Source organism: Callospermophilus lateralis, chromosome 14 (assembly GCF_048772815.1).
Source record: "Callospermophilus lateralis isolate mCalLat2 chromosome 14, mCalLat2.hap1, whole genome shotgun sequence".
Lineage (NCBI taxonomy): Eukaryota > Metazoa > Chordata > Mammalia > Rodentia > Sciuridae > Callospermophilus > Callospermophilus lateralis.
The window spans coordinates 24,620,079-24,638,329 of NC_135318.1; the positions used below are offsets into that span (position 1 = coordinate 24,620,079).

An 18,251-nucleotide genomic window follows, 5' to 3' on the forward strand; every position below is an offset into this window, starting at 1 on the left:
GAACTTTGAAATGGCAGTTTTCCTACTTATGTCCTAATGATTAAGAAACGGTTTCAGCCTAGTTACATTTGGATTTGATGATTTGTAGTCCCAGACCTCAAAACACAAGTTTTGAAGAAGCAGCTTAGGTTAGAGCGTGGAGTCCAACTTCCATAGTTTAAAAGTTAGTTTACTGCTAGCCTTACCCTATAAGTAGTGAGACCTTGGATAAGCCATTTTACTTCTTTGTATTTCAGTTTTTAAAGTTTTGTAACTTACAACAATCTTAAGCAAGCAGGATAAGAAATTTTATCATCTTCATTTTATACTTGGTGAAACATTCTCAGTGACTTGCCCAGGCTAATAGGGGTGATCAATGCTGCTATACTGACTAAAAATCAAATGCCCAGTACCCGCCCCCCACACAAAAAAATTAAAACAAGTTGTTCAACTATAGTAAAATGACTGTATTAATTTTTTTTGACCATAGTATAAAATGGACTATAGTAATTTTCCCCATGGTACTGGGTGTACAACCCATAGCCTCATACAGGTTAGGGTTAGCATTACCACTGAGCTACATCTCCAGCCCAACTAGTATCCTTTTTATTCCTCCAATACCTACAAAAAACTATTAACATAGCTTAAGTTATCTGAAATGAAAGAGAAACTAAGTTTCACTGTATGCTTCCAGCACCTCACATCTGGTATTTCTGTTCAATAAAGATTTGGAAATAGGGAACACAAACGTAAAGGGTACGGGTTTGGAGGGTCATTCGGTTCCTTCAAATTCCAAACTACAGGCTTCACAGAGGGTTCATTCTAAGACTAGAGCCCAGTCCAGACCAAGGTCTGCTTGTGACACCGCCGAACAGTTACACCACGCCAACTAAGAACGGTCCGAAACAGCTGGAATCGCTGCGAAAGGCCTCAGGGTGTACCAGACAGGTCGCACCGGCCGGGGGTCCCCGCTTAGCGGAAATACACCAAGCCAGGCGTGTTGAGAGGCCACTCCCCGGGTGCACAGGAAGAAACTGGGACGTTGCGGACACGGAGCTGGCCTGGCCAGCGGCGCGTGGCACGCGTGGAACCTCCCGCGCATGCTCCGCCCGCCGGCCTCCCCCGCCCCGCCCCGAGCCCCGCCCCTATCACTCCTTCTCCCCTCCCCCGCCAGCCTCTCTTCGACTTTGGCCCCTCCGGCCGGGCGGCCGACGTTCCGCGTGCGTGCGGGCGCCTGACTTCACTTCCGGCTAACGCGCTCCGCTTGCCCCCTGGCCCCGGATGGTGACTGGCGGTGGTGCTGCACCTCCCGGGACTGTCACTGAGCCGCTTCCCAGTGTGATTGTGCTGAGCGCAGGCCGGAAGATGGCGGCTGCGGCTGCGGCGGCCTCGGGCCCGGGCTGCTCTTCGGCGGCGGGGGCGGGAGCGGCCGGGGTCTCGGAGTGGCTGGTGCTGCGGGACGGCTGCATGCGCTGCGACGCCGACGGGCTGCACAGTCTCTCCTACCACCCAGCGCTCAACGCCATCCTGGCCGTCACCAGCCGCGGGACCATCAAAGTCATCGACGGCACCTCGGGGGCCACCCTGCAGGCCTCAGCGCTCAGCGGTGAGTGTGCCGCAAGCCGGGCGGGGGTTGTGTCGGCTGCGGGAGGAGCCGGGCGGGCGGATGCCGGGCAGGGAAGCCGCCCAGCCCCGAAGCTCGGCCTTTGAAGGGAAGCGGGGTTGCGGGAGGGCAGGGCTAGGGGCTCGGGCCAGGTTGTGAAGGGAGGCCCGAAAGCTGACGGAAGAGGACCTTAGGGCTTGGCTGCTTCGGCGGCAGCAGCTGGGAAGGAAAGACCGGCGAGTCGGGGAATGGTGGGAGTTGCCTTTAGGGCCGTGAGCGTCAGGTCTGGCTTGGTCCTCTGGAAGTGGAGATAGAGGCCTCGAAGCTCGGCGCTGGAGAAGGCAAGCCCCCCACCTGGGTGGTGGAGAAGGTGTCGGGACTGCGCTCTGCTAGATGAGAGAGCGAAAGGCTCAAAGAGTTGATCCCGGCAGGAGAGGTTGGTGGCCGGAGGCAAGGGGCGCGAAGCGTCCGAACCGGCTTCCGAGCCCAGAGTTCCTGGAGAGAAGTGGCCAGCCGGCTGTTCTTGGGTCTCGCAGGTGCGGGGACTTACAGCGGGCTTCGCGCCTGGGGTGGGGGTGGGGCGGGCCAAGGGTGGGGGCGGGGAGGGAAGTAGGCGGGCCAGCTGCCTGAACTGTTCAGTAGACTAGTCTCAGTCTGGCAAGACAGCTAGAATAGACCCAGTTCTCTAGCTCTGGGCTTTCAACTTCTGCTAGGCTCCAGTACCTAGAAGTTTAGGATCTGGGGTGTATGAAGTACCGGTTCCTTTCGGTTTGTAATTAGGTGATACTTAACTCCCTCTCAACTTGTTTTATCACAGTTAGCCAAAAAATTGGGATTTGGACGTTTGTCTGAGTCTCCCATTGGAGGACAGACAGTACTTCTGGGTGGTGTAGACGTTGGTCTAGGGATAGGACTTTTGGAATGCATGAGGTTGAACTCTTAGAGGACAGACTAGAGTGTTTTGGAATTGCCCTGGCTAAGTTAACATTTGGCTGAGGTGACATTCCATTTGTAGTTAAATGACGAGTAGCTTAATTTAGATCTCATAGGTTAAATTGAAAAATTATTGTATGAGTGAGTTAGACCCATGCATAGAGAGATAATGTATGCAGTAGTATTTAGCCAGTGGAGGTAGTTATGTGATCTCTCAGTTCACTTGTATTTTAACATAGACAAATAAGGAAAAGTTACTGTGTAATAAGGGATTTAAAAGAGTAATTGGCAATTTATGAATACAGAGGTGAAAATAGAGATTTCTGTTCATGTGTCACTTGGGAAAGAACTAGTTTGTGTATAGTTACAGAATGTAAACCAGATATATGTATCTAAGAGATATGTTTAAGTGAAAGTTTTGGATCATAGACTTGTAATTTTTTCTTTTCTTGGTTTAGGTAAATGACAGAAAGGGTCCCAGATGTAGCACCAATCAATTACTGCAATTTGGGTATAACAGCTTGTCACTGTGAGGGAGATGCTCATTAGTAATTGGGTATCTTCCTTTTAAAAAATTCATTGAAAATATTTCAGAAATGAAGAGGAATAGAGAGTAATTAACAGTGAACAACCACATATCTCCAACTCACCATCAGAAGTAAAAAATTGGAAATAAAGTAGAATCTTCCTTTGTGTCCCTCCTGGATTTCTTTCCATGTAACTCTCCCTCCTCCATAAATATCCCTAATTTGGTTTTATCATTTTCATACATGTCTCGTATCTGATATTATTTTTCATGATTCTTTAGCTCTGAGTAAATGATATTATAGTATATACATGCTAAAATTTCTACAGAAAGTCAGAATAATAAAAGTATTGAAGTATTTTGGGTAGGAGGAGTTTCATTTTTGTGTGGTGTGTGTGTGTGTATGTGTCTGGAGGCCATGTTCGAGAAAAATAATGTGTGGCAGGATTTCTTAAAATGGTTGTATATTTATATGCCTGAAAATGGAAGGGAAGAAAATAACCACTGGAGGGGTAGATTGTTAAAGAGGAGGGTTTTAGGTGTACAATGTAAATATAAAGATATATGCATAAACCAGCACTGATTTGTAATAACTTAGTTGGGATATATTGTGCCATTTGTTAATAAGAAAAGTATGGGATGTGATGCAGCTGCAGATGCCCATGCATGAGGATTGAGTATATAGAGGAGTTTAATGGCTAATAGAACAAAAGGATTGCAGGACAAAAGTTGAAAAGTAACAATGGAATAAGTTGAAACATTTTACATATGAGAACTAAAGTTTATTATTATTAATTACCAGAGGTTATGTAGAGTCTGTGTCTCTAATGTATTTAGACCATTGGGAAGGGAATGATGCATTTTGTTTTTAACCTGGAATATGTAGGTATTTACTTAATTCGTTTTTAATGGTTAATAGAGGGTGACAGTCCTAAAAATAGAATAAGGATAAGGTTCCAGTAGTCCACCATGGTTCTAACATAACCCCTCTTTTCAGTTCATGGGCAGTGAGCCACCTTCTCTTCTACCCCAGAGAAAGACATCTTTGTGTAAGGGGATAAAGAGTGGGGTAACCAACCATATGAAGTTTATTAGGTGATAGAATATCATGCCTTATGGATGCACAGGGTTTAGCTTATAGGTTTATAGGTAGCCTGCTAGTGTAAGTTGGAAATTGAAACATTGGAACAGGGCTTGTATGTATATGTATTCAGATTGGTGGTAAAGATTTTTTTTTTTTTATATCTAGAATAGGTCTTCAAATGATTGTTTTATAAACACATTTTCACTACATTAAGAGCTGTCAAGATATATGTAGGTTAGGCAAGATTTGTTAGTGTTTTAAGAGTTAAGGTTTTTGATGACCTGAGCTGGTTCCTGGGCCGGGGATATTCAGTGACCTCCATAGTTTGGCCTGTTTGATTCTCTTTATCTCTGATTTGTTTTGTGAAACTGGTCCATTTAACTCCCCACCTACTCCCCACTATATTACTTTTGCTCTTTGTTGGAATGCATCAGTTCTCTCCAATCAGACAAATCTTACTCATTTTTTTTGTGGCTCAGAGCATATTTTAACTTCCTGAACCCTTCGGCCAGCAAGGAACCCCTAAGTACATATTGTTCTGTTAATGTCCATTTTAGTAATTTGGCTGCGCGCTGTTTCTGTTGTTTTGAATATTCAAGTTTCATTTTATTTTGCTTTTTTGTAGATTTGTTTCTCATATTTCAGCAATTATAAAAATCTCATAGTAGGTATCTTGTCTGCTTGTTTATAATTTCCTCTACAGGATGCTTCTTACAAAATATTCAAATATCTCTATATATTTTTGGGTGGGGGGTACTGGGGATTTAACCCAGGGGTGCTTAGCTTCTGAGTTACATACACAGCCCTTTTTCCTTTTTTATTTTGAGACAGGATCTCGCTGAGTTGCTCAGGGCCTTGCTAAGTTGCTGAGGTTGGCTTTAAACTAGCAATCCTCCTGCCTCAGCCTCCTGAGCTGTTACAGGTATGCACCATTGTGCTTGGCTCACTCAAATATTTTTGATTTGAAGCATGTATGTATACTAATAAGTGCTTTGAATAGATGCTTCCTTATATACTAATTGCCAAATAAAGACATTCCCTGACTTTTAAAAAAATAGACTCTATTTTTTAGAACAGTTTTTAGGTTCACAGCAAAATTGAGCAGAAATTGCAGAGTTCCATGTATCCTCTGGCCCTACACCTTCACAACCTTCCCTACTATGAACAGGGGATACCACAGTGGTATAGTTGTTACAGTAGATAAACCTACATTAAAAAATTATCACCCAAACTCCATATTTTACATAGGTGTTGTAAAGACTGAATAATATTCCATTATGTGGATATACCATAGTTTGTTTACCCATTCCTGTTTGGAAGTACTTCTTGCTAGCTTCTAAGTGTTAGCAATTATAAATAAAGCTGCTGTAAATATCTGTGTGCAGTACTTCATGTGGGTAGGCAGTGAACTACCTCCTCCCTTTCTACCACAGGAAAAGACATCTTTGTAAGGGGATAAATAGGGGGTAACAATATACATAGAGTTTTACTGATAATAGAGTAGTATGCAACTTTTCAAATAATTTTTTCAATTAAAGTGTTTGGTTGATGGAGAATCATATACAGTAAGAATATGCTTGCTTGTCCAAGAAACTGCCAAACTGTCCTCCTGAGTGGCTATACCATTTTATGTTCTCACCAGCAACAAATGAGATCCTGGGTGGCATAAGAAAATGAACAAATTGAACTTAATGAAAATTAAAAAATCTTGTGAATCACTATTAGCAAATTAAAACAGATAGCTCTAAACACTGGATTTTGGTCAGAATCTGACAGGTGTTTAGAGGTATCTGTTTTAATTTGAGATTCTCTAATGCCATACAAGGTTGAACATCTTTTTATATGCTCATTTGCCTCCTTTTTATGTTTATTTGCTAAATTGGGTTTTAAAAATAAAAAAGTTTATTTACCACTTGACCATGCTGTTTACATACCTAGATTTGCCCCCTTCTCTTGCTGTTGCCAGTTCATGCAGTTCAGCGTGATAAGAAGTAGCTTGGCTCTCCAGACAGTTGGCTTAAGTTAAAATTATGGTTTTTGTTTTAGTTTAGTAACAGTGTAACCTTGACTAAATTATTTAACATTTGTTTCAGTTTCCCCATTTGAAAATGGGAATGATAATTGTACTAATTTTTATTCATTTATTTTTTCAGTGCTGGGAATCAAACCCAGAGCCTTGAGCATGCCAGGCAGATGTTCTATCACTGAGCCACATCCCCAGCCCGGTTGTATTTTGAAAATTAAATACTAATGCCTGTAAAATGCTTATAGAGCAGTATATTTACCAAATATACAAAACAGTTTCCTTGTATTTACTTGTAATTCTTAGTAAATACCTTGCTTTTTTTCTTGAGGCCTTTTCATATTCTTTGTAAAGTCTTTTGAACATAACCTGCTACTTTCCTATCTCCTGCAGAACCAATCTAGTTTTCTTTGTTGTAAGAATAAGGCTTTGGGGCTGGGATCGTAGCTCAGTGGTAGAGCACTTGCCTAGCCCATCTAAGGCTAGGTATTTATAACTAAAAAAAAAAAAAAAAAGAATAGGTATTATTAAGGTATTGTCTTATTTAATTATTCTTGGTGGTGTTTTCTCTTACTCCTTATAATAGCACACTCCCCCAGCATTGTACTCTCCCCGAGCACCTCCCCTCCCCAGGTACTGGGGATTGAATCCAGGGGTGCTTTACCACTGAACCACATCCCTAGCCCTTTTAATGTTTTTATTTTGAGATGCATTGTTGCTTAGGGCCTCATTAGGTTGCTGAAGCTGGCCTCAAACTTGTGATCATCCTGCCTCAGCATCTTGTGGGGATTACAGGTGTGTGCCACTGTGCCCAACCATCATAGTACATTTTGTATTGTTTATTTTATTTTTTATTTATTTTTTTGATACTGGGGATTAACACTGAGCCAATCCCCTGCCCTTTTTAGCATTTTATTTAGAGATAGATAGGGTCTATCTCTGAGTTGCTTAGGACCTTGCTAGGTTGCTGGGGCTGGCTTTGAACTCAAAAACCTCCTGACTGAGCCTCCTGAGCTGCTGGGGTTATAGTTGTGTGTCATATGTCACCATGCCCGACTTTATGTTTTTTAATATGTTTTTTTGTGGATATGTAGAGACTGCATGGGCTTTATGTGTTAGGTGATCCTAAGTTTTAGCTAGCTTTCTTAAACTTCCTGAACCCCAGCTTCCTCATTTGTGAATTAAAATTAATATTTAATAGGGTAGTTGTGAAGATTAGGTGGTCAAACATGTTAAAAGTACCTAAAAGTTGGTGGCAAATACATAGTAGCTACTCAGCAAATGCCAGTTCTCTTATGTCTCTTGGATGCTTAATATTGTAATGCTCTGGGCTGGGGATATGGCTCAAGCGGTAGTGTGCTCGCCTGGCATGCGTGCGGCCCGGGTTCGATCCTCAGCACCACATACAAACAAAGATATTGTGTCTGCTGAGAACTAAAAACGAATAAATATTAAAAGTAAATTCTCTCTCTCTCTCTCTCTCTCCCCCCCCACTCTCCCTCTTTAAAAAAAAAATATTGTAATGCTCTACAAGATTGTTTAAAAAAAGTTTACTCATTTATGTTTATATACAGAGGATAGATAAATATCATTCAAGTATGGGTGGGAATATGAATGTTGGTAACAAATGTAATCTAAGTTTGGATAAATATCTTTGTATATATAGGTTTGGCTAAATAGAATAAATTTAAGATATTACTAGTTCTCTGTGTATATATACATTGTTCATATAGTACATATACATAAGTAAATGAAGATATGTGTGTGGATAGTAATCAGTGGATAGTGTATATATTGTAGGAGGAAGACATGTGTAATTAGTTTCTGAAGTGGATTCCAGGCCAGTGTTGCAGTGGAAAAGGAAAAAAGCTGCTCAGCATTTTTAGACAAACATTGTGTTTCTTTTAGATTATCTCCCTTTCCCTTTTTCCTAGGTATATATTGACTTTGATTAGAGAAAATTATAAAATTGTAATAAATAAGAAAAAAGATCTTTATATTCTACTCCAGCTTCAATGAAGTTTCAATTTGGTGCATTCCCCCCCCCCCTTTATTTAGAAACTTCTTTTTTTAAAAAATTGTTTATTTGTCATACTGGGACTTGAATCCAGAGGTACTTTACCACTGAGCCACATCTCCAGGACTTTTTATTTTGAGATGGAGTCTTGCTAAGTTGCTTGGGGCCTCACTAAATTGCTGAGACTGGTCTTGAACTTGTGATTGTCCTGTCTCTTGAGCAGACTTGAAACCCATAGCTGCCTATTCCAAGAAATGCTGGAGCCTGCATGGTCCTCAAGAAATAAATTTTTAGAAAAAAATGCAGTATTTCCCAGTAATGGAAATTTTTAAGTGATTCAAACCTTTTTCTATTTCCTGCATACTAACTCGGTGCATGCAACCTTTTTATCAATTTTTCTTTGAGAGATAATAAATATGGCTTGAATTTGGGATTTCTAATAACCCTAGAAGATAGTTATCTTTTGGATGCATCCAGTTCTTTTATAAAGCATTAAATCAGCAGAATCTCTCTTTGGTCTAAGCAGTTAGGCTCTGTTTCAGTCACCTGACTTTGGTGATATTAAGTGATGAATTAGTTAATGTCAGAGGTTTGCTGTTTTGTTAACAAAGCACTTTTCTCTAGTTAGTTATAGTAAATTTGCATTATGCTAAGATCTCCTTTTAATGTTTTGCTTGTGTTTTAAAGAGCATATATTTTTATTTAGGTTTTTACTTTTACCACTCAGACTTATCCTAACTGTTGAATGCTGTAAGGTGGTTTTACTCTGACAAAGAATTTATTCTAATCTTTGTTTTAGTATGTGGCAGTATGAGAGACCTTGAAACCTGGCAGCCAAGGCTCAATTAAGCCATAACCCTCACTCCCTCCCCTTACAGAGTAACACTGGGGATTAAACCCAGGAGGGTTGTTCTCAGCTACATTCTCAGCCCCTCTTCCCTACCCCTGTTTTCTTTTTCTTTTGCTTTACTGGTTATTGAATTTGGGTATTCCACTACTGAACTACATCCTCTGTACCCTCCGGACCCTCTTACTTTCCCCCTAAACTTTTTTTTACTTATATGGTGCTGATGAGGATTGAACCCAGTACCTTACATGTGCTAGGCAGGCACTCTACCACTGAGCCACAACCCCAGCACACCCGCCCCCAACCCTTTTTATTTTTTATTTTTAGACAGAGTCTTGCTAAATTATGATCCTCTTACTTCAGCCTCCTGAATATTTGGGATTGATGGTACATGATACTGTGCCTGGCATATTCTCCTTTTTATTTATTTATTGATTTATTTAGTTGCGGATGTACACAATGTCTTTATTTCTTTAATTTTTAAATGGTGCTGAGGATTGAACCCAGTGTCTCAGATTGCTAGGCAAGCGCTCTACCACTGAGCCACAGCTCTAGGCACACGCAATTTTTTCTTAGTTTTCCATATGTATGGCAATGTGACTGAATTGTAGTAGACATAAGAGCAATAATTTTTGTATCCAAGAGAGTTATAAACTATATCTTAATTTATTTTGGACCTGATTTATTGTTATTATTTAAAACATTAGACCACATTTTTTCCCCCTTTATTTATCTATTTTTATGTAGTGCTGATAATTAGACCCAGTGCCTCACATGTGTTAGGCAAGCGCTCTACCACTAAGCCACAACCCTAGCCCTGGACTTGAATTATTAAAAATGTAAGGTGAAGTAAAGAATTGATGGCTGATGTTAACTCAGGCATTTATTGAACATATGCTGGGCACAGTGAATACAAAATAACTAAGGTAATATTTTTGTCTTTGAATGCATGCTACATGCTTTTAGTAAACCATTTTAGCATAATTTCATAAGTGCTGTAGCATAGATATGTAGAATGTCATGTAAATATGGAGCAGGGAATTGTGAATACAGAGGGAGTTTCTTCAACCTAAGGGAAATTGGAAAAGCTTCTCAAAGAAGGCAGCCTTTTTAATCAGTTTTGAAAGGTGGAAATACTAGGAAGGAAAATTTAGGTACTTCCTTGTGAACAGACACGCTGGTCTTCAAAAACATCATTAATTCAAGAACAGAGAGAAGTATTTTGAAGATGTTGACATTTATTGTGTATGTGGGAATGGTTAAGTTCCAAGCAGAATTATAGGCAAGGATAAGAGCACTTTTTTTTTTTTTTTTTAAGAAGTTTGGACTTGATATTAGTAGTAGGGAGCCATTGTAGGTTATGATATGATTAGAGTTGTATTTAGAAAGATATGAAGCTAATATCTGTTTGTGGGAAGTGATGAGAACATCATGTAAAACAGTTTGAGAAGGAAAAACAATATAATTTGGTTAACATGAAGAATGAGAGAAATTGGCAAGGTGAAAATTATCCTTAGGATTCTTCTTTGCATTACTGGATGGATGATGTTTATTAATCCAGATAGGTAGTACAAGAAAATATGGTGACTAGCTTTTGTTGGAGAAAGCTTGAAGTAAGATGCAAATACATTTTTCGGTTGTGTTAATTTTGAGGTATTTTGAAGTTCATCCAAGTAGAGAGGGTCCAGAAGACCCTTAGCAGTTGAAGCTTGAAAATTTGGAAGGCATAGGCACTAGAGAGAAAGCCTAGTCTAGTTAGCTGTTCAGGATGTTGGCTCTGGAACCAGAGCATTTGAGTCGCTCTACGTATATCAGATAGGAACTGCCTTGCTCACTTCCATTTGCTTTTTCATCTCTTACTAGCTGTGACTTCAGTCAACATGCTTATCCTTTCTGTGTGTTTCATAATTACTTTAAAAAAAAAAACAGAGAAGATTTATTTATTTATTTATTTTTGAGAGAGAGAATCTTTAATATTTATTTTCTAGTTTTCGGCGGACACAACATCTTTTTTTTTTTTTCCTTTTTTTTATTGGTTGTTCAAAACATTACAAAGCTCTTGACATATCATATTTCATACATTAGATTCAAGTGGGTTATGAACTCCCATTTTTACCCCAAATACAGATTGCAGAATCACATCGGTTACACATCCACAATTTTACATAATGCCCTATTAGTAACTGTTGTATTCTGCTACCTTTCCTATCCTCTACTATCCCCCCTTCCCTCCCCTCCCATCTTCTCTCTCTACCCCATCTACTGTAATTCATTTCTCTCCTTGTTTTTTTTCCCATTCCCCTCACAGCCTCTTATATGTAATTTTGTATAACAATGAGGGTCTCCTTCATTTCCATGCAATTTCCCTTTTCTCTCCCTTTCCCTCCCACCTCATGTCTCTGTTAAATGTTAATCTTTTCCTCCTGCTCTTTCTCCCTGCTCTGTTCTTAGTTGCTCTCATTATATCAAAGAAGACATTTGGCATTTGCTTTTTAGGGATTGGCTAGCTTCACTTAGCATAATCTGCTCTAGTGCCATCCATTTCCCTGCAAATTCCATGATTTTTGTCATTTTTTAGTGCTGTGTAATACTCCATGGTGTATAAATGCCACATATTTTTTTATCCATTCATCTATTGAAGGGCATCTGGGTTGGTTCCACAGTCTAGCTATTGTGAATTGTGCTGCTATGAACATCGATGTGGCAGTATCCCTGTAGTACGCTCTTTTAAGGTCTTCAGGGAATAGTCCGAGAAGGGCAAACGGTGGTTCCATTCCCAGCTTTCCCAGGAATCTCCAAACTGCTTTCCAAATTGGCTGCACCAATTTGCAGTCCCAGCAGCAATGTACAAGAGTACCCTTTTCCCCACATCCTTGCCAGCACTTGTTGTTGTTTGACTTCAGAATGGCTGTCAATCTTACTGGAGTGAGATGGTATCTTAGGGTGGTTTTGATTTGCATTTCTCTGATGGTGAGCATTTTTTCATGTACTTGTTGATTGATTGTATGTCCTCCTCTGAGAAGTGTCTGTTCAGGTCCTTGGCCCAAATGTTGATTGGGTTATTTGTTATCTTATTGTCTAATTTTTTGAGTTCTTTGTATACTCTGGATATTAGGGCTCTATCTGAAATGTGAGGAGTAAAAATTTGTTCCCATGATGTAGGCTCCCTATTTACCTCTCTTATTGTTTCTCTTGCTGAGAAAAAACTTTTTAGTTTAAGTAAGTCCCATTTGTTGATTCTTGTTATTAACTCTTGTGCTATGGGTGTCCTATTAAGGAATTTGGAGCCCGACCCCACAATATGTAGATCGGAGCCAACTTTTTCTTCTATCAGACGCAGAGTCTCTGATTTGATATCAAGCTCCTTGATCCATTTTGAGTTAACTTTTGTGGATGGCGAGAGGAGGGGATTCAATTTCATTTTGTTGCATATGGATTTCCAATTTTCCCAGCACCATTTGTTGAAGATGCTATCCTTCCTCCATTGCATACTTTTAGCCCCTTTATCAAATATAAGATAGTTGTAACTTTGTGGATTAGCCTCTGTGTCCTCTATTCTGTACCATTGGTCCACCCGCCTGTTTTGGTACCAGTACCATGCTGTTTTTGTTACTATTGCTCTGTAATATAGTTTGAAATCTGGTATCGCTATACCGCCTGATTCACACTTCCTGCTTAGAGTTGCTTTTGCTATTCTGGGTCTTTTATTTTTCCATATGAATTTTTATGATTGCTTTATCTATTTCTACAAGAAATACCGTTGGGATTTTGATTGGCATTGCATTAAACCTATAGAGAACTTTTGGTAATATCGCCATTTTGATGATGTTAGTTTTGCCTATCCATGAACAGGGTATATTTTTCCATCTTCTAAGATCTTCTTCTATTTCTCTCTTTAGGGTTCTGTAGTTTTCATTGTATAAATCTTTCACTTCTTTTGTTAGGTTGATTCCCAAGTATTTTATTTTTTTTGAGGATATCGTGAATGGAATGTTTTTCCTCATTTCCGTTTCAGAAGTTTTGTCGCTGATATACAGAAATGCCTTTGATTTATGCGCGTTGATTTTATATCCTACCACTTTTGCTGAATTCATTTATTAGTTCTAGTAGTTTTTTTGTAGACCCTTTTGGGTCTTCTAGGTATAGAATCATGTCTTCCGCAAATAGTGATAATTTAAGTTCTTCTTTTCCTATTTTTATGCCTTTAATTTCTTTCGTCTGTCTAATTGCTCTGGCCAGTGTTTCGAGAACTATATTGAATAGAAGTGGTGATAGAGGGCATCCCTGTCTTGTTCCAGATTTTAGAGGGAATGCCTTTAATTTTTCTCCATTCAGAATGATGCTAGCCTGAGGCTTAGCATAGATAGCTTTTACAATGTTGAGGTAAGTTCCTGTTATCCCTAGTTTTTCTAATGTTTTGAACATAAAGGGATGCTGTACTTTGTTGAATGCTTTTTCTGCGTCTATCGAGATGATCATATGGTTCTTATCTTTAAGTCTATTGATGTGGTGAATAACATTTATTGATTTCCGTATATTGAACCATCCTTGCATCCCAGGGATGAATCCTACTTGATCATGGTGCACAATTTTTTTGATATGTTTTTGTATCCGATTCGCCAGAATTTTATTGAGGATTTTTGCATCTAGGTTCATTAGAGATATTGGTCTGTAGTTTTCTTTCTTTGAGGTGTCTTTGGTTTCGGAATCAGGGTGATGTTGGCCTCATAAAATGAATTTGGAAGAGCTCCCTCTTTTTCTATTTCCTGAAATAACTTGAAAAGTATTGGTATTAAGGACACAACATCTTTGTATGTGGTGCTGAGGATCGAACCTGGGCCGCACGCATACCACGCATACCAGGTGAGCACGCCACTGCTTGAGCCACATCCCCAGCCCTCATAATTACTTATTGAATTATTGGCAAAGTTAAATGCACTGATTTGTAAAATACTGCTTGACCTATCATAATAAATCAGTAAATGTTATTTTTTTGTATTGGTGTTTTAAATTATATAGTTCTGTTCAACATGTGTTTTTAAGGTGAGGATAATATGATGAATTTGAAATTTCTTCCTCAATCTGTTGATATAACAAAAATAGTAATTATGAAGAGGGTACCTTTGGCAAGACACATCTGAGCTACCATCATTAAAATGGACCAATAATATTTTCCCAGATATATATCTGATTACATAATAAATGTAGAAACCCTTTATAAACTTTAGCACTTTATTTTTTTAGTTATAGATGGACATAATATCTTTATTTTTATTCATTTTTTATTTTTTAAAATATTTTTTGTAGTTGCACACAATAACTTTTATTTATTTATTTTTATGTGGTACTGAGGATCGAACCCAGGACCTCACACATCTGAGGCAAGCACTCTACCACTGAGCCACAACCCCAGCCTAAACTTTAGCACTTTAATATAAGGGGTACACAAAAGTACAGATGAACTTCTGTGGTATGGACGAGATAATAAAGGTACAAATTACAAAAAGAAGTATGGAAATGTATACTCGTTTCTATACTGTATGGAGGTACAACTAAAAAGAATGAAACAGTTGATATATAAAACAGTCTATAAAATAGTGCTCCTAAAAAGTCATTATTCAGTTTGAGTGTGTTAAATCAGGGATGTATGTTAGAAGTAGACATGCTTACTTTGGGGAGGAAATGATATAAATATTACAATGAGGAATATGCGAGTGTTTTTGAGATTTATTGTGGGCACTGGTAATTTAATCTTCATGATTTGTTATTGTACTTTGATTTATGAAGTAGGAGAGAGAAGTAAGATAAGGGATATGGCACAGGGCAGTGGTTCTCAGTCTTGCTTGTTCATGAGAATCATCAGGGGAGCTTTTAAAAAATACTCTGTTTGGGCTCCAGTATTCTGACTTAAGTGGTCTGGAGTGGAGTCTAGGCATGCCCGCCCTCTTGCCTGAGAAAGCATGCCAGCTGGTTCTAATGTGCAGTTGGATTTAGGGGTTCAGACTTTGAACATAAGTACCATAGATAAAGAAGCTTATTTTGTATGTGTGGGATAAATGAGAAAGTTTTTATTTGATTTTTATAATATTCTATTTAGTCTTGAAATATTCTCAAATTCTTTTGCTAATACAACCTATCTTACTGTTCTTAAAGTTGTATTTAGTGAGTATATATTTAAATATGTCTGTGAGTAGCAGGGACATATCAAAGGCTAAGTTTCTGTTGCTTTGTATTTTTAACATTTTTTTTTTTCCTGTAATTTTTGGTCTTTTGAGCTAAGTCCTCTGATACTTTTTCATTAAAATGCCACTGTAGTCAAGGAGAATGACTTCACACTGGAGGATGTGGAAGGAGAGAAGAAAGGGAATAGGAGGACAGGGATGTGGGCTATCTGTGTCAACAGGTCAGCTATTTTATGCCTAGAAATGTTTTTGTTTTTATGTAAAAACAAACTAATAGGGCTGGGGCTGGGGCTGTAGCTCAGCGGTAGAGCACCTGCCTTGTATGTGTGATGCACTTGGTTTGATCCTCAGCACCACATAAAAATAAATAAATAAAATAAAGGTATTGTGTCCATCTACAACTAAAAAAAAAAAATTAAAAAAACTTAGAGTATTGCATTTCTCACACTCTACCTTAATATAGTAAAAAGTTCTTCAAAACCGTATGAAGTGGTTGATTTTTTTGAAAAATTTATTGTGTATGAAGTACTGGTGATAACTACTTGCTTTTCTGGAACTCATGGTTTAGTGGGAAGAGCTCTGTTATACCCACACTATAATGTCAGGTGGTGATAAATGCCATAGGAATGTTAAAGCTGGTATAAGAATGGCTTGTTAAGTTTGTGCTGTTAGGGAGTCTGAGAGGTCTTTAAATTTGTGCTAGTTAGGGTGGCATTTGAATAAAGATCTAAATGATGGGTGTTAGCAGCAGTGCAGATAATAATCAGAGGAACTTTCCGCTGGCCTGTTACTAGAGTAGGCACAAACAGCTGGATGGATTTTCATCATATTTTGGGTGGAATTTGAGTAGGGATGACTTAAAATATAGGGTATGTGAGGAATGATGAGTCTCTGTGATGATTATTCTGGAGATATATGTTATCTATGTTTAACAGAAAAGAGTATTTTTAAATATGAACTGTAAATGAGAATTCAGATAAACACACACTACAAATTGTAGAATTGTATTGATATAGCTGAGTTACTTTCTCATATTGGTAACTTTATGCAACAATAACTATTTATTTACAGACAGTTAAGGGTTCTTTGAGCAGCATCAGATAGGGAAGTTAAACCCCAAAGTTTACTTTAGCCAGATCAGCATTGTGAAGGAAGATTATAACCTGTTTGTCCTAAGTTGTTGAGAAATATAACTGACAGATTGGATATCTGAAAAAGACACTGTAGTGTCTTGCAGGGGATACTAGGTCTTTAGAGATGAGTACCATCTATGAACATTTTTCAGTGATGATTGCTTTCAAAACTTTCTTAATTGATATCACATATTTAAGGTTATAATAAAATAAGAGAGTCTGGTGGCAGTTTTGGTTAAAGTGAATAAAGAGAATTGGAATGTGGAACTCTTAGAATAATTTTGTATCTTTTGAAGGTCCTTTTCTATGCTTTGGTAGGTTTTGGTTCTCTGGCCTAGAACAATACTATCCCTGCATTATATTTTATCATTGTTATCTTTTCTTCATGGTCCCACCATTGTACTTTTACAGACTTTGTTGTGTATCAAGTTTTGTTTTACAATAATACTTTCTTTTTAAAAATATTTTTTTTTGTTTAGTTGTAGATGGATACAATACTTCTAAATAATTATTTTTATGTGGTGCTTATGATCAAACCCAGTGCCTCAAACGTGCTAGGCAAGCGCTGTACCACTGAGCTACAACCCCACTACTTCGGTTTTTTTTTTTTGAATTTTTTTAAAATATTTATTTTTTAGTTCTCGGCGGACACAACATCTTTGTTTGTATGTGGTGCTGAGGATCGAACCCGGGCCGCACGCACGCCAGGCGAGCGCGCTACCGCTTGAGCCACATCCCCAGCCCACTACTTCGTTTTTTAATGCTGGAGTTTTAACTAACAAACTTTTTTCGTATTCAATGGTTTTATTTAAAAAATTATATCTTAAGAGCTTTTTGAGAACCTACCATTTGATTTTACACCTTCTTTTTCCTTTTTTTTTTGGGGTACCAGGGATTGAACCCCGGGCACTCAACCACAGAGCCACATCCCCAGTTTTTAAATTTAGAGACAGGGTTTTGCTGAGTTGTTGAGGCTGGCTTTGAACTCACGAACCTCCTGTCTCAGCCTCCTGAACTGCTGGTATTACAGGCATGTGACACTACACCCAGCTTGTAGCTAATTTTTTAAAACTAAATTCACTTATTCTAATTAGGTATATATGACATTAGAATGCATTTTGATCCATTGTACACAAATGCAGCGCAACTTCATTTCTCTTGTTGGACACGATTATAGTGTCCATGTGTGCAGTCATACATGTACCTAGGGTAATGATGTCCATCGCATGCCACTTTCTTTCCTGCCCCCAAGCCCCTACCTCTCCCTTTGTCCCCTTCCAGTTCGTAGCTAATTTTTTTAACACATTTATTTTTTAGTTATAAGTGGACACAATATCTTTATTTTGCTTTTATCTGGTGCTGAGGATCGAACCCAGTGCCTCACACATGTTAGGCGAGTGCTCTACCTGTGAGTCACAACTCCAGCCCTTGTAGTTAATTTTTGAAAACAAACTCTTTCCATATTTTCGATTCTAAAGTTTACATAATTGGGGCTGGGGTTGTGGCTCAGCGGTGGAGGACTTGCCTAACGTGTGAGGCCCTGGGTTTGATCCTTAGCACCATATAAAAATAAATAAACAAAATAAGAGTATTGTGTCCAACTACAACTAAAAAAATAGATGTTTAAAAAAAAGTCACATAATTTATAGCATGTCAAATAGACTAAGGAAAAGAGGAATCACTTATTATTTTATTACATAGAGGTGGCCAGGGTTAACATTTGAGCTTTTTACGTTTTTATATAATTTTTTGGTACTGGGAACCCAGTAAGAGATGCAATTCTAAAATTATAAGAAAAAAGTAGGAGAAGCTGGGCGTGTTGATGCACACTTGTAATCTCAGAGACTCCAGAGGTTATGGCAAGAGGATGCAAATTTAAGACTAACTTGAGTAATTTAACCTCAAAAAACGAAAAATAAAGGCT

General features: G+C 38.7%; 1 protein-coding gene across 8 annotated transcripts in view; it reads left to right on the top strand.

Moving 5' to 3' along the window:
* Nucleotides 1-1,260: 1,260 nt before the first annotated feature.
* The window catches only part of Birc6 (baculoviral IAP repeat containing 6), a 212,639-nt gene continuing 195,648 nt past the window's right edge, over nucleotides 1,261-18,251 (top strand). For 4 of the 8 annotated variants that reach the window (XM_076833783.1, XM_076833785.1, XM_076833784.1 and 1 more), the window contains exon 1: nucleotides 1,306-1,585. In XM_076833783.1, the coding sequence (XP_076689898.1) occupies nucleotides 1,345-1,585 (241 nt within the window). In that variant the 5' untranslated portion in view covers nucleotides 1,306-1,344. Of the gene's footprint in view, nucleotides 1,586-18,251 lie in introns of all 8 variants that reach the window. The other 4 variants (XM_076833780.1, XM_076833781.1, XM_076833782.1 and 1 more) reach the window with 2 other exon arrangements.